The 17,356-nt window shown below is 39.5% G+C and overlaps 1 protein-coding gene across 1 annotated transcript in view; it reads right to left on the bottom strand.

Moving 5' to 3' along the window:
* LOC129732664 (putative inorganic phosphate cotransporter) overlaps positions 1-17,184 on the bottom strand; it is a 49,563-nt gene extending 32,379 nt beyond the window's left edge. Inside the window, exon 1 of the mRNA XM_055693729.1 lies at positions 16,680-17,184. Coding sequence (XP_055549704.1) covers positions 16,680-16,833 — 154 coding nt within the window. The 5' untranslated portion in view covers positions 16,834-17,184. The remainder of the gene's footprint in view (positions 1-16,679) is intronic.
* Positions 17,185-17,356: the final 172 nt, after the last annotated feature.

The following is a 17,356-nucleotide window of genomic DNA, read 5'->3' as shown; positions in this document are numbered from 1 at the left end:
GAATGCGAATGCGGATGTCAATTTTCATGCAGATGTTTCGCATTTGCGGATGCGGATATCCGTAACAATCATGAACAAAGTGGTCAGGGTTTGAGCGCTTATATTTCAATCATTCTTTATCAGATTATCGAGGTTTTGGCATTAATTGATCAGAAACTTTTTTACGATTAAGTTGTTGTAACAAAAACAACCAATTCAAAAAAAATAGTAAAAAGTAAATGTCCAAATCATACCGAGAAATCAATCACTACCTTACTTCCCAAGCATAGCCGACACTAAAGTATACAACCGATCTGATTTTGAACGATTTGTTGTTGTTGTCTCACTCGCTTTAGTACACACGCCACGCTTAGGCGGTATCCAAAAATTATGTAACGCCATACTGCCATAAGCATCAAATCGAGAAAAACGCATTTTAAAGTTTTTTGTCGGTACAACATATTTTGACTGTTCATGACAACTTTTTTATTGAGTGTATCACCCTTCATATATGCTGGAACCTTGCCGTTGAGTTGAAACAGAGAACTCTGCAGGAAAATTCCATCCGCCATGTATTTTTAGCGCTGTAGCCGTTTTTTTCAATTATAAACGAAAGGTCAGTTGACATATGATGTGAATTATATCGTGCTCGTTGGTGATGAAAATGGTTTTGAATTTAATAAAACAATACGAAAGCACAAGTGGGGACGAAAAGGACGACGAGACAATTGTTTCGTGCAACAATTTAACAATATAACGAAAATATTATCATTCATAATAATCTCACAATCCACTTTCCTGTTTTTTCTCATCACATCCAAAATGAAATTTAAATCTTTTCTTTATTATTGCTTCTAATCAAAGAGCTAAATTGCATTTTCAAGAATGTAAAGATTTATGACAGAATGAAACAGTCACTCGTTTTGATCATTGAGTTTCGCAGCACAACAAATAAATTTATGTTGCATCATATATTCTTCGTAAAAATAGTAAAATTTTATGTAAGGGCCTTACGATCGCTTACCTGTCGCCAGTAACCACCAGACTACAACACACTTTCGAAAGTTAGACGACACAAAGTACAGTAGTAATACACTGGGTCGTGAACATGACACAGGTAGAAACATATTGGATATCAGCCAACTTCTCAATTATTTTGGATATAAGCCAAAATTATTTCACATTTGCTGCCTTCCCAAATGCATTTTTTGACAATTGGCTTCCGTAGGGACCTTGTTTAAGGTGTTTACCATCACAAGAAACTGTTTTCTCGATTTTGGTAAAAATGGCATATTACCCAAATTTTGAATTATGGGCAGCATAGGAGGAGGGGGGTATCATGAGCATTACGATTTGTTACATAGGGGAGGAGGAGAGGTCAAATCAGTGTTACGTAACAAAAAATCTCTGAAGAGATTCTCCAAAACGAACATTTCTACTAAGCAAATTCTTCTACTGCATTACGTAATTTTTAAGAGAGGGCAGGAGGTCTTGGAGTTACATTTCCTTAGGGCATCCTTAACAGTGCGCTACTATTTCCGGTACGGTATGAAGTGATGATAGAGCGCTCAGGGGGAATCTATCTGTCAAATATCGTGTAACCGTGACCAGCATATTTGGCAACAAGGCGTCCCGTTGTTTTGGTTTGTGTCGTTTTGATTGAAGTAAAATTTAGTAGAATTGTAACGTTCTCTTTTAACAAAACTCTAAAAATCGCGGAAAACTTTTATTCATACTGCGTTGCGTAGTGAAATTTGGTGGCAGCAGCCTGCAATTAGCTGAAAATCATGAAGTTTCCTCACCACACAGGAAATCTTTTAAACGTCATGGACCAACAAACTTCATGGACCAGAGTTGATCTGCGATAACGCACACATATATGAATTTTGACAGCATAAATCCCCCCTGAGAGCGCTGCCAAACCGGGTATAGAAGCGCACTGTCAAGGATGCCCTTAATATGGGGAGTGGGTTTTTTTTTTGCGTTACATATTTTAAAAATGTCGCCTTACTGGAAATTTATTAAAGGTACTATTCAAACATTTCACCATCATTTGCATTCCAAAACCGTACCGATATCATACGGATGCTAGGTGCTGATGCTGAAAAGGAAGAAAAGGCAAAATTGAACTAGTCATCTAATACCGGGTTTCACCCGTATATCTAGCGGCTGTTAAGGAGTACTTGGTAGCTGCAAAGTGCCAAAAATGGCTGGATTTTTGCCCGAAATAACCAGAGAACAAGAATCATCGGCAACTGGCACCTTTTGGATGCCCAAAGTAATGTAATTGAAGTAGGCAGTTTAATTTTTTCTCTTACAAAACGTTGAGGATAGCGGTAAAGTGGGTAAAGGCATGCAAATAAGTTTCGAATTCACGATTTTTTTCTTAGTGTTAATTTTTTGACCGCGGCCGGTGCAGTTTTCATAAATGTTTTACTTTCCTCGCCATTTCCTATTCTGCCGCGCTCCGTCCTCTTTCCAAGTAACTGGCAATAATATGAGTAATTTCCAAAAGTTACGCACAAAACGTGCGTAATTCTCATTTCAAGAAAAAATGTCGAAATACGTTTGTGGAAAAAAACGACGTGGTGCCGAGTACTCGTTTGACATGTTTGTTCAAGAATGTATTTAGACAGCGCGCCTTGCCACCGTCAGAAGTAAAAGTGTTGTCAAATGTCAAAATCGTTTAAGATCTGTCCAGGTAGTATGTGGATGGCCCCTTATTGCATTTTCACAAGTCCATACAATGTGCGTTTGAGGTGTGGAACAATTAAACAGATACAGGCCCTTCATCTTAAATCTTCTTCAAGACTCCCGGAACCCTCGCCTCCATGGTCTAAACCACCTTGCGATTCACTTTTTGGCACATTTGATGATACGGGAATTGAGTTGTACTCACCAATACCTCAATTTGGACAGTATGGCTCTATACGATTGACCACGCTTGGAGAACGTTTGGAAGATTTTCTTCCTTGCGTATTTTCTCACTTGTTCTCTTTACGTACGGTGCAGCTATCGGCACACTCCCGAGATTTCCTGCAACTGCTTCCCGGTGTACTTCGGTCTAGATGCTCACTTGTAATGTTTCACGCCCTTCGCCTTATGAGCGCCTTACCCAGTGACGTGTCAAACTTCTTGGCCAGCTTCCTGGTGCTGGCGCCAAACTTGTTCTTAGCTGCAGCTTTCAATTTCGTCCGTTTAGCTGGTGCTTATTTTGTGGGCCCGGTTTGTCATTGCTGGACATTGGCCATTCAGCGTCAAACCGAACGATCATATTGTGAATCGTGAATTTATGGTGGCTTTTTGTTAAAAAGTGTCTCGCCACGTCCGATTTCGGATGCTGTCCAAGCACGATCACGAAGAAAACGCTGTTTCACGGCCTTCATTGCAAACAAACAAAAACACAATGAGCACGAACGAGAGAGGAGAACAAAACCACTCATAGCTGTTTGCCTCTCTCTCTAGCGCGTATGGCAGAAACGTCGTAACTTGCATACAATTTTTTATAAAAGCTAGTCCTTTTTTTCTTCTCAGTGTTATTTATTTTTTACACCCCATCCATAAGCATCCTGATAGTAAATGACTCGAATTTAAAATGAAAAATTGTTTTGAGAAAACTATGTTTCAAACATTCATTGTTGGTCTTAGTTTATTGGGTTTGATTTCCAATGAAACAAAAAGCAACTACACACCCAGTTCTTGCGACTTGCAACTTCACTTTAAATTTCAGAAGGAACACGTATTTCGGACTTCTAATTGTCACACAGTACTTCTTTTGATTCAGGTTACATCGTACTCTAAAATACTTTTTTTATTTTGTTTATCTGGGTTTTTGTGACGAGTATTACTTAATTTTGAATTCCAGTACGGATTTTGCTTAATTTGGTGGATTTATCTAACTGCGAAATATGAAGGTACGTATCGTAAGTTATAAACTTGCTACTGATAGTTGTTTGAAAAATTTTCCAACTTCGAGATTCAAATGCTCAAGCAAGCGCCATCACGAGAATACGCTTTCGTATTCTCCGTTCCACTAAAAACAGCAGGACATTATTTTGAAACTTGAATCACGTTGAATGGATAATGATTGATAATTAGTGAAACAATACAATTTCAGCATGTTACAGATAACAACAACCAATTAGCATACTGCATACTCATCAGAATGCTATTAGACGCTCGGCGCCGCACAAAATCTTTCCCGGTGGCGTTCGACGGAGTTCATGGAACATTGATTGTTTACAATCACAAAGCCCATGGTTGTCAAGAAACCGTAACTGAAGATAACCGTATAAAGCTGTCTGATGGTAGGAATACAGCTAACGTCGATCTTATCAGGGGCTGTAGTTTGTGTATCGCGCCTCCGTGGATTGATATGAAATATCGTACACGTGGTTTCGGAGCCAATGGCCACTATCTTTGCTGTCCTCCGTCAAACGATGACCATGACACTCAGTTTCACAACGTTCTAACAAACGTCGCATGTCATTTGTCCAAGAGAATCTAGAGCTAGCATGTGTAATAGATTTTTTTAAATCATAATAATTGAGGATGTGTTATTCCTACTAATATGCAATTAAAAATTATGAAACCATCAAACAATGATTTCATGTATCAAATCATAGGTTTATTTATTTTAATGGAGAGAATTTTTTTTCTCCTTGTCGATGTCCAGCGCTCCTCACTTTTGATGCATTCTCATCGAGATTCCAACGTACGATTCCTTGATAGCGGTGAGAAAACATAATTTCTCGTAAAACATTATTTTATTACACCGAAATTTAGAAAATTATCTTCGATGGTTAGTGGTTTATTAATTTTTTTTTTGTTAATTATACGATTTGTTTCATCAAATACACTGTTAGAGCGAAACATTTCCTGCTTACCCTAAAGCTATAAAGTTGGAAAGGTGAATGGTACCAGTTCATGGCCAATCTAAATTATCATCCATTGATAAACTACTTCGAGGAAGGCAGATGAATGAACCGAGAGCGGTAGTGGATTGCCAATCCGACAACTTTGGGGACCATCGGCACATTTCACACTTCACGGCGTGGGTGTTTGCAAATCTGGGCGAAACCTTGTCGAAGCCTTCTTTCGTCATTGGCAAATCGAGTTTAATGATTTGTTTAAAGATAATGTCGTTGCACGCAATATATTTTGTGTGTCAAACAGAGAGGTGGAATGTAAACGCTGTTAAAATAGATTAATGTGTTTAAAGAGAGCGCTCATTAACCTAGCGGCGCCACCTGATTGTATGGCACATGTTCGAATAAGCAAATAGTTAGAATAGTAAGATAGTTCATCATTCCTAGTTGTGTCAATTTTGTTTCCACGAGAATGAAATTATACTAGACTTAACTCGGCTAACATCACCCAATCTGAGTGGAAGATTTAAATTAACAGAGTTTTCATATGATTATTGTTCATACTCACTGACAAACCTTTCTTCTCATGTCGAAACAGGCCAGGCTTGCTTCTGATAAACAACTAGCATATTGAAATATTCATGATCCATGCGATACGATATTGATAACATAAATACAAAACGAAACGATGACTGAGAAAACATTTTCCATCCCATTCTTTATTAGGGAATTAGAATTACGTTGTCCATTGATGTGAACTTTTGTAATACCAACCCAACCCATTATACAGCACAGACTAAAACAGAAACTTATCGGTAAGAAAATAAATTCACTTCACGTCCATCATTAGCACGATGCAGTTCCTCAAGACTTGCACGTGATCCGCTATAGGCACGCTGTTCCACCGCTTCTATGCCACTTAAGCTTTGCAATTTGAATTGCTACACCCGTAGGCCGGTAATCCAATGTCAATCGATTTAAATAGTTGACTGATCCTAGTTGAATGGTCTAAAAACGATTTTCTAAATACGAAAACGAAGTTGAACATGAACATGAAATATTGCAAAGACGAACATCTTTGCAATGTTTGATATATAGATGCCGATTATAGATGGAAGACAAAGAAAATAGCGGAAATTTAAAGTCTATAAAGAGTAGAAAAAGGAAAGAATAGAGAGAACAGAAAAAGTGGACGAAGAATGAATAAAGAAAAAAGTCAAATAGTACACCACAAATATTTGAAAATTTTAATCTTACTTCTTTAATTAAACTCATATTGCTCAAATTATTACATGCTTTCACAAAATCGATCAAAAAATGTCAAAAGAATACAGCGATCTTCAGTACTCTCACAGTTTAGCGTGTACTAGTTGCAGTATTAGGTATTGTCTTTGCAAAAATCTGATAAGTAAATTGTGTTAAAATTTTCTAAACGGCATTTACTAAAATCCAGCATTATAGAATAATGAATAGATTATGTTGAATATTATAGTTTATACACGAACGATTTTAAATATAATCGTCGCGAAATTTTCAAATGGTGCGTTGAGAACCTGAAGGAGTGTCAAACTTAGTTCTGGCCCTCACAAAGCAAAGCCTTGGTGCTACATTACGGTTCAGAACTTAACCTTCTTTTTATTTATACACAGACTTCGCAGCCAACTGTTAATCGTACAGGACAATGGCGGGGCTAGCGCTACGATCCTACTGACAGCAGAAACATCATATCTAGAAGACTGGGGATTCTGTCTGAGGTTGAGCGACAGTTTTGGCAGCGCGGTCTTTCGAGTAAAAGTGGAACTGACGCATGCTAGTGTGTGTGCTGGCGATGCGAATGCAAGCCGATCGCACAGGTTGGAACACCACATACGCCCACTCTGTCCTCGCAGCAATGCAAACTTCCACCTTTAATAGATGGAGTGCGCTGTTTGATTTGACGTTTGTCATTTGTATGGGATTGATCCAGAGATTCCAGTCTTCTTGATTATGTTTTTGCTAACAGTCTCTCCCGAGCCGAGACTCGAACCTACGACGACTGGCTTGTTAGGCCACCATCGTACCTTGAGACCATCTGGGAGATACAAGGTCCTTCAAGGTCCTGTTATCTCACGCCTCCGTCATATAATTACAATAGACTTCCAACTAGAACACCGACACAGCTGGTTGGCGTAACCTGGGCGATGTTGTCAATCTGGCAACAGGTAAGTGACAGGGTGCGACGCGATCATTAGCGTGTTAATCATTTTTTAGCGGTAGAGAAAATGCTTCGTCAAACCAAGCGTCTGTTCACCAAAATGGTTAAGGGCGGCTGGTCAACATCTTGGTGCTAGCGTGGGACTCTAAACAGTGTTGCCCGATATGTTCTTTTGACAAGACAGGGATTGGTGCAGGCCGTAAAAATCATCAGTACAGAATGCAAAGAGTGTATATACGAACCGGAACAACTGGCATACACCCAGGCAACGTAATAACGATTGGAAACTCGTTCCTTGATTTTTCGGGAAGTATCCACATTCTTTCCGACTTACTGAGAGTCTACATTTCTCCATTTTTCTCGAACCCGAGTCTTCCTGGTACTGCTGTTAGGCATTACTTAAGGAAGAAGGGCGAGTGTGCTTGGTGCATTCCCTTATTTTTAACGACTTGGCTGACTTCCTAAAGGCCTTCATCGACATTTTGCTGGGTGTTCCATCGATCGCTGCCTTGCAGCGTGAGTACGATCTGGGAAGCAGCCGTGATGACTGCTTTCCAGGTACTCTCGTCGTCGCACATCCTTTTCACTATGTTTTCAGGAGTAGTATCCGGGATGGATTGGTGCATCCATCTACCTTTGGTAGAATTGGACCATTCCCACTGCCACCTGACCATCGAAGTTGAGTATGGACGATGTAACGCTAGCTAGCAACTTCGCCTGATGCTAAATACCGCCGTGCTATTTGCCATCATGCGCGATAATGCCGCTATAATCGTGGGAGCTTTTTTTGCAGGCATAGTCGTCATGGCTCCCAAACGTGTCGTCGTCCATTACCCCCAAGAGCTTCAAGGATCACCTTGAGGCGAAAGTGCATCCACCAACACTAATCGACGCCTTCTGTTCCGATTTACGGTTGTTCACAACGATGACCTCTGTCTTATTATGCGCTCACTCCAGTTTCCTGGAGTGCATCCAGTCCTCAACTACGCGTGCGGATAGCACGGCTTTCAATTCGACCTCGCTGACCACAATACCGGACCCGGATAGAACCTTGCGGTACCCCTGCGTTAATCGGCATTTCGCATTCGACACTGAAAGTAACTTTCCAGAATCTTGTACAGTGGCACCGGCACTCTGAGACTCCGAAGCGCGTAGGCCATAGAGTCCCAGCTGGCGCTATTGAACGCGTTTTTCACGTCTAGCGTGACAATTGCGCAATAGTAAACGTCCATTTTTTTACGTCGGAGTGCTACCTGAACCGTCTTGGTGACGTAGAGAATAGCATCCACCGTGGACCTACCTTTGCGAAAGCCGAATCGGTTGCTTGACAAACCGATTCCACTCTCGGTGAATCTCAGAAGTCTGTTGAGGCTTACCCTCTCAAGCACCTTGCCCGCTGTGTCTAGCAGACAGACTGGTCTATATGCCGATGGGTCACCTGGTGGTTTCCCGGTCTTTGGCCGGGTACCTGGTAGTACCAGTCTCTGTCGCTTCCACTTTTCCGGGAATAGGCAGCCGGTGATTGCTCTGCCGGGGCTGACGAGCCTTTGGTCTTGGCCGTAACGATCCTATAAGCCTCACCCCATGGGTTTTTTACTGGCACTGTCGCAAAGTCGCGAAACAGGCTCGTTTACTGGCCTTCATTGCGCTCTTAAGTGTTCCCTTAGGGGATTTGAATGCTGCCTGGCGCTCCGATCTTTGCGAATCGGTGCGCGCGTTGCATCATCCGCCCATTGAGTGTCTGCACACGCAAAAGTTGAAGTCTTGTACAATCATTGTGTCTTCCCGATTCGCACAAATGTTGCACAGAAATCGCACAATAAATGTGTGAAACGCATAACGCAACAGTTGTACTGCGAATACATTGACATTGATTGGAATCAGAATATGTATCATATACCGACACTTTATTTCTCACATCGAGTGCTCTTTCTCTCTTGGTCGTAGACTTTCCATGTACGTGCGACGAGGCTAGATACGTCACATATTATTTGCAGGTTGCTCTTTCGCTTCTTTTTCGTTTCGGGTTGCGACGCACAGGACGATGTCTCGTCGCTTTACGAATGAGCGAGACACCCGTGCTGTTCATACTAGATGCCAGTGTTGTTAGTCTCACTCATACTGTCGGTGCGTGCTTGCTACTACTCAGAGGAATGCATGAAGAAGAAAAAGTATTTTGAAAGCGTGTGTGCAAGAGACTTGAAAAGCGTAGCATATGTCTTGTCCTCAAGCAGAAAGGAGGAGAAAGGTTTTGCTTCTCGCTCGCTTTGCAATGCTGCTTGATACCAGTTGAAACTGTTTGGGTGTAGTAGTTTGGAGCTGCCAAATACATTGGAGAAACGCTAGAGCATTAATTGCGTTATGCCCAACACGCAATCATTGTACTGGTTCCGAATTACATCAACAATTGCTTCATGTTTGCATCATGTTTGTAGACAATTTCATTTTTTTCACTGACATGATTTTCAATGAGAATCGACACGGCACAGTAGGGATCGCTGGCCATCGACCCAAAATTGGAAATGCGAATTTCATTTCAATTATGTTTTTCCTATAGTTGTATACTATTGAAGTGTTAGAATCCAAATTTTTAGAGTAATACAACAAATTTTGAATTTTCTATGACTTTTCAAAGTGTACTGAGTCAACGTTGTTAAGCGTTTTTCTTGAAAAAAATGCAATGTTGCGAAATTTGCTGGAGCCTTAAGGGTAACTTGAATCTTGATGACGTCTAGGGAAAAGTTGTCTATAAAATAGTGGAGAATAAATCCTCATCATTCGATAATGCATCATTGTAATACTCAAAAAAATTGGGCAGAATCAAAAAATTACGTATTTTTTGCATAAAACAGCGTTTAAAGTTTGGAAAAAATGCTTCCAAATGCATCTAGTCCGATCCTGCGCAGAGTTGCGCAGAGTACCCTTCTTTCGAAGAGAAACAACGAGTGTTCGTCACATATCGGATTTTATAAATGTAAATTTAAATTGTACACTGCAAACCGTCAACAGAATAACAAATGGCTCGCCCTAGTTTGATAATAACAACGTTTTCAAACATGTTTCAGTATAATTGATCACACTATTTTCATATTTACAAGTTGAACTAATCTATATTCCGTTTTTAACGCAGTATCAAAAACTAATCATTGTTTATGTTTTGGATCACCAGCACTGAGTACCAAAACCATGTTTTAAGTTTGTATCATACCAGTCACATGTAAAAATAATCGTGTAAACTCAAACCAAGACATAACAAATCACCTGCTAATTTCTACAATGCAAATAGTGGAGTATTATTTTGACTTTAGAAACGGCATTTTGGAAACTTCTCTTGAATGTATTTAAACAGTATTGAAAATGAACACAAATATGAAATATGAAGGTAGAAGTGAATAAAGAGATGAATGCGATGAAAAAAGCAATGTAATATAGTAACTTAAAAAAAAAGACATAAGTGATTTTCAACACAAAGCATATATTTCAATTTATTTTTTTTTTTCTTTATAACTGAATGATATTTTTATGTTTTTTTTATTGCATATGAAAGTCTTTAAGGCATCATGCATTTTATTTTCCAAACATTGAAACCGACGTTAAATTTTCCTCATGTATTATACATAAAAAAAAACATTGAAATTCCGCTGGCATCAAAAATATGCATTTTCATGCAAAAATAATATCAAATTCGGACACAGCGTCCCAAAATTACATAAAAACCATGTATTTTCCATAATTTGAAGACATTTTTTTGCTTGGCCAGCATTTGTATGGAGTCGCCCCACTGTGCACGGGTGGCACTCAATATCAGTCTCAAACTGAGGGAATGAAATTGCTGTTGTGTGATATTCATTTTGTAGCTTCGAAATTTCGCATCCCTGGGTACACCATCTGCCAGATCCTCCGATTAATGGACTTCGCCGTCTCCAAGAACAAGGCCATACGCAGTACCTACTTCCAGCATACCCTCCCATATCGATATACCTGGAAATCACCGAAACAGACCAAATCGCAAATCGATCACATTTTGATTGACGGAAGGGACTTCTTATCGACGTCTAAATCTATCGTGGCGCAAACGCCGTTTCTGACCTGTTGGTCAAAATGTGCCAAAGACCTTTAGTCGCCCGCTACGGAGTAATGTAAAAGCAGTCTTTAACAGCGCAGTGGAAGATGCTATTAGATCCGTAGAGAGGAATCGACGTAATAGCTGGTTTGACGAAGAGTCTCAGACAATTGTAGACGGAAAGAATGCAGTGCAGGCATTGAAACGAAGACAACAGACCCATCTTTTCCGAGACAAGGAGCGCCGCCTGGAAGAGCAGGAGCGTAGGGAAAAAGAACAGCTGTATCGTTCTTAGGAAACACGTGAATTCTACAAGAAACAGAATGCATCCCGCGCAGGCTTTTTGCGGTCAGCCGAGATGTGGCGGGATCAGGATGAAAGAATCTTGACGAATGAACGTGAAATGATCGACAGGTGGAAGCAGCACTACAACAAACACCTGAACGGCGCAGTGGCAGAAGACCAAGACGGAAGGAGGAACGACTTCGTCAGCACAGCGAATGTGGGAGCTATACCGTCCCCCACGATAAATGAAGTTAGGTATGCTATTCAGCAGCTCAATAACAACAAATCAGCAAGAAAATGTGGCACTGCAATACAGAACACCTACCGGAGGAGTTGAAAGAGGGAGTAATATGTCCAACATAGAAGAAGGGCGCCAAGTTGGAATATGAGAACTACCAATACCAATCACGATTCTCAACGCAGCCTACATAGAGCACCCCCAAATCATCTTTCGCCGTCTCTCGCCGCTAGCGAACAGGTTCGTGGAAATTTCTTAGGCCTGTTTTGTGGATGGGCGTTCAGCAACGATCCAAATCTCCACGCTGCGGCAAATCCTCCAAATGTGTCGCGAAAATCAAGTCTCCACGCATCACCGTTCAATGCCACTTACACCATACGATATTATCGGCTGTGTATAGCTATGGAAAATTATGGACGAAAATGGTTTCCCTGCGTAACTAACAAGACTAATGGAGGCCACGATGGATAGTTTACAGAGCTGTGTGGAGAACTTCCAAGCGGTTTCTAAACAGTACACTGAGCTGAAACCTGAAGCAGTTGGATTGAAGGTGAATACGCCAAAGACCAATTATCTGCTAGCAGGGGTAGCCGAGTGCGACAGAGCTCGCATAGGTAGTAGCGTAGTAATCGACGGAAATGAATTCGAGGTGGTTGACGAAATTTTGTACCTCGGATCATTGGTAACGTCAGACAACAACTGCATTAAAGAAATCCGCAGACGTACCGCTGGTAGATCTGGTAAACTTCGCCCCCTTACCAATGTACAAGACGCTTGTAAGACCGGTAATCCTCTACGGGCCCGAGACATAAACAGCGCTCGAATAGGACTTGCAAGCACTGGCCGTTTTCGAATGACGTCCCTATGTTCAATTTTGTTGATTCACAGCTTACGAAGCTATTACTAAGCGGGTTCCGGCTGAACTGTAATTTGAGAAGCTGTTATTCAACAAAAATGTTTGTTTGGATGCGCTTAGGATCATCTTCGGGGGGTTTGTGAGGATGGCGTATGGAGGCGAACCCAGTATCCGAAAAGTCGCTAAAGGTGGAAGGGTACAATGAGTGGGATATGTTGTAAAAATGCCGAACAAAAATCCCGCAACAATGGTGTTCGAATCCGGCCGCTACAAGATGAAGAGGTGCGTAACGAATTAGGTGGTTGCACCAAGCTCAAGAAACTGGAGACAAGCTGCTATGGACAGAGTTTGTTGGCGTAACATTGTGATGCAGTGAAACCCTGAGGGATGTTTCACCAGCAAAGTAAATAAGTCAGTAACCGCATCGAAATAACCTCACAAGTCGCTCAAAAACAGTTTTTTTTTTCATTTAAAACTACAATTTTGGCAGTGTTCAATTTTTTTAGATTACCTAAAGTTAAGACTTTGACTGCTACAATGCTGCAGAAAATAAAGTATTCATTTATGATGCAAAACACTCAACGACATTCCTGAAAACAGGCTTTAGTTTTAGTGAATAATCCTTGTCTATAATCTAGCTAATATTCAGATTACTTAACGATAGATAACTAACAACTTGTCTTCGTCGTATTTAAATCAGATTAATAGTGTTTTAACGAAGGGTAAATTAATATTCGACGACCAATTATTTATATAAGAAATTGAATGGCCAATCAGTCACTTTTCAACAATATAAGAAATTTATTAATTTTATTATGGAATTGCTCGCTTGACCAACTCAAACTATCATTTTTAACATGATTACATGGCATGTAAAAATATTTAAAAAACCTAAATTAATCCACCTAGCGGTCAGACTCAGCCTTTCTCATTCGAACTTATTATTTGTAAAAATAGATTTACATGAATGCTCAAATCCAATAAAGGTTTATTCACTCTTTGGGTTTTAAAATATTGATGTTGTAACTAAAGTATAAAACATGAAATTTGACGTAATGTTAGTGCTTAAGAAATAGCGAAATAAAAGAAATGACTCTTAATTTCGAACAATTTAATCACGAGCGATACCGGGAACGTTCAAATAGTACGATACCACATTTAAATCATGTTGAGGCCATATATACTGATCAAAGCAGGTATAGTGTTGAATAGTCTTTGAATTTCTTTTCTTTCCAAAACTTTTGAACAGCATATCAAATTGTTATGAAGTTCGTTATTTGTAAGTTTAGGGGAGCTGCGTAGCCGCAAGGTTACAGAGTCCGCTTTGTCAAGCGAATGGTCGTGGGTTCGAATCTTAGTAGAACCAGGCCATCCGATGTCAAAAAGGACTTGAGCATGGGTTTATTATCAGGCTCTCCACCAGTTAGCCTTCCTCTACGCTGAAATCTACAATACCTTTGCGTGACTTCCTCTTTACAAAAAATAAGTCCCTCTGATCAATAAAACTGGCCAACAGGACGCACGACGAAACTTCTCCAGGGAGTTATAATTGGTGATATTTGGCAAGTGGAACGAGTATCGGTATAGTAGAACAGTAAGCGTGTGAGGAAGAGTATCACGTTACACACAAGCACTGATGAACAATAATAATAAGCATGCCACTTCTCAATAGCGGTATTGCTATTAACAGAAGTGCGGGATACAGCAGACACCCGGGCATATCTCACAATAGATCTACGATTCTGGTCGCAGTGAGGAAGTCCATACAGAAAAAAAATGTAAGTTTGAGAGATGACTCGTTTGTATGACACTAGTTATGTTCAAAAAAGTCATGTAATACTTGGGAGAATAGACTTTCGTTGTTTTACAAATTAGAACATAACGATTGCTAAAGTTTGATTACAATCAAATGAAAAGGTAACGTATAGGGCAGCCAAACTTTGAAACCACGTATTCAATCATAATTCATCAGTTAACCCTTAACTAACCCGTTCATCTGATATCAATATTGTTCAAATCGGTTGTGTAGTTTCTAAGATAATGAAGTTTCGTGATTTTCACATTTCGATACATTACAGACGAAGTTACAGTCTGATTACAGCAAAATTCAATAGGGTGTTATGAGGCAGCTAGACCTTTCATTTGATACTAATTCTGTGGAAATCGGGTCAACCATCTATGAGAAAAGTGAGTGAGTCCAAGTTGTCTTCGGAATATGTTTCTTTCCATAGCTGGATTTCACATTTTTAAACATAACAGGCAACGTGATAATACGTTTGTAAAAAAAATCATTAGGGTCTTATGGGGCAATAATACCTTCCATATGACACTGATTTTATAAAAATCGGTCCAACCATCTCTGAGAAACATGAGTGAGATTAAACAGTCTCCAGAACACGTTTCTTTCCATAACTTCTGAACCGCACGTTCAATCTTCATGAAACTCAAAAGTTAAGGGTTTTTAAGGTACCCCGTTTATTTGAAATCAATTTTGTTCAAATCAGTTGTGTAGTTTCTGAGATATTGATGTTTCGTGATTTTTACATTTTAATACATAACCTCTAAACTAGAAATCAGATTACAATAAAATTCAATAGGGTCTTACAGGGCAACTAGACCTTTCATTTGCAATTAATTTCATTGAAATCGGTTCGGTCAGACCATCACTGAGAAAAGTGAGTGCGAAAAAAAGGTGCACGTACACACGTAAACACCCACACACACAAACATATACACCTATACATGCTTATATGCAGAAAATGCTCGATTCGTCAAACTGAGTCGAGTAGTATATGACATTCAGCCATCTGGATCACTTTTCTACCTTTTAATTAGCCAGTGATCGTTAGGAGAAAGTCAATATGTTTACTTTCATTAAGTGATTTCACATTTTCATGAACAACTGACAATGTTACAATCCGATTGCAATGAAATTCAATTGCAACCTATGGGGCAACTAGACCTTTCATTTGACATTAATTTTGTGAAAATCGGTTCAGCCATCTCTGAGAAAAATGAGTGAGTTTAAAAAACCTCAGAATAACTTTTCTTTACATAACTTTTGAACCATATGTTCAATCATAACGAAATTCAAAAGTTAGGGGTTCTGGAGACAGCCCGATCATTTGAAACCAGTTTTATTGAAATCGGTTGTGTGGTTTCTGAGATATTGATGTTTCGTGATTTTTACATTTTGATACATAACCTCTAAACTTAAAATCCGATTACAATGAAATTCAATAGCAACCTATGGCGCAACTAGACCTTTCATTTGCAATTAATTTTATGAAAATCGGTCCAGCCATCTCTGAGCAAAGTGAGTGAGAAAAAAAAGTTGCACATACACACTCACACACACATTCACACAAACACACATACATACAGAAAATGCTCAGTTCGTCGAATGGGGTCGAGTGGTATATGACATTCGGCCATTGGGACCACTTTTATACCTTTGGTTTTTCCAGTGATTGCTATACCTTTCTAGGAGAAAGGCAATAATGTTAAGCCTGTTAAAAATAAAAAAAAAGTTCTAGTTCTTTGTATTCAATTTTTGATTTATGCTTGTAAAACTAAACATCCGCAATAATAAAATAACTCATTACTTTAACGCTGTCATAATATCGAACATATCGAAAAATAAAGTCACATTTTGAGGGTCACAGGTATTAAGTGGATTGAGCCCAGTTTTATTTTTCTTGGAAGTCAACAACCGTTCGCATGAATGTTTCGAATACTAATTAGCCAGACGTATTGGAACATACTCGAAAAACCGTAAACTATATCGTCGCGGAACATTTACAATAGCGGCGTAAACGAACTAAGTGCAACACACAACGTCCATCAAATGTAAAGAAAGTAAAGTTTCGAATAGCAAAATATTTACGGAAATGCACTTTGGATTGCATATTGAAACAGTTTTAAAAAATCTATTTAGTGGTCTTTTATTATTTTAGCTCAAAGTTTTTATACGTGACACCACCGTTACTATATACATAGTAAAAAATGACCTTCAACGTGCGGAAGTTTGGAATGTGAAGACAATTTGTGGCATTCATTTGCACTGCGATATAATTCGGTACAACGGTTAGTTAACGGTTGCTCATAGAACACTTGGGAAAATATCTGCACCTACATTCAGAGGCCTTATTGGATCCAAAAATACTCGTAATAGAAATGCGTTAACACCAACTTACGTCCTGTAATCCATCTTCGCCAAGAACTATTCTTCTGCTGCCTGCTGTATCCAGTCCACGATGGCCCAGGCAGAGGTTCATTCCGGGAGAATCCTTTCCCGAGCAGCGGTTCACGTTCACCACTTAGTTTATTATCATTTTCCTGCTGGATCATGATCACTTGTGCACAGATAAATTTTTTTGTTAGTCTGGGCGCTACGCTGCTCTGATTGGTCTTTATATGCACATAAACGATATTTTCATTTCTCTGGGTTACAAACGCGATGAAAGAAGTAGTTTACACTTTGAAAGCACTGATAGTGGAGATTATTTTTAGATTTCTCTTATATCTAAACAACCAGATAGATCTACATTGTTGTCTGCTATCCGTATATCACTTTGAACTATCAAGGTGAGTAGGCAGTCTAGTGAAATATATATGACTGAGTACCCGGATTTCTAAGCTTCTGTTCGCTAGTTTGAACGGAGAAATACAGAAGTAGGTTGTAACCCAGTGCCAACTAGAGAGAGATTGATTCTAGGGTATAGAAATTCTATACCAGTGAAAGCGGCAATTTGCGAGATAAGAGAAGACTATCAATCGCTGGTGTAAGTGATCCAAAAACAAACTGTTGCTTAGGATGGTATTTAATTTTGTTAATGAGAGTATGCATGTATTTGAAATTTTTTGTATAATT

This window comes from Wyeomyia smithii, chromosome 3 (assembly GCF_029784165.1).
Source record: "Wyeomyia smithii strain HCP4-BCI-WySm-NY-G18 chromosome 3, ASM2978416v1, whole genome shotgun sequence".
In the NCBI taxonomy this organism is placed as follows: Eukaryota; Metazoa; Arthropoda; class Insecta; order Diptera; family Culicidae; genus Wyeomyia; species Wyeomyia smithii.
This window is presented reverse-complemented; position numbering and strand designations above follow the sequence as displayed.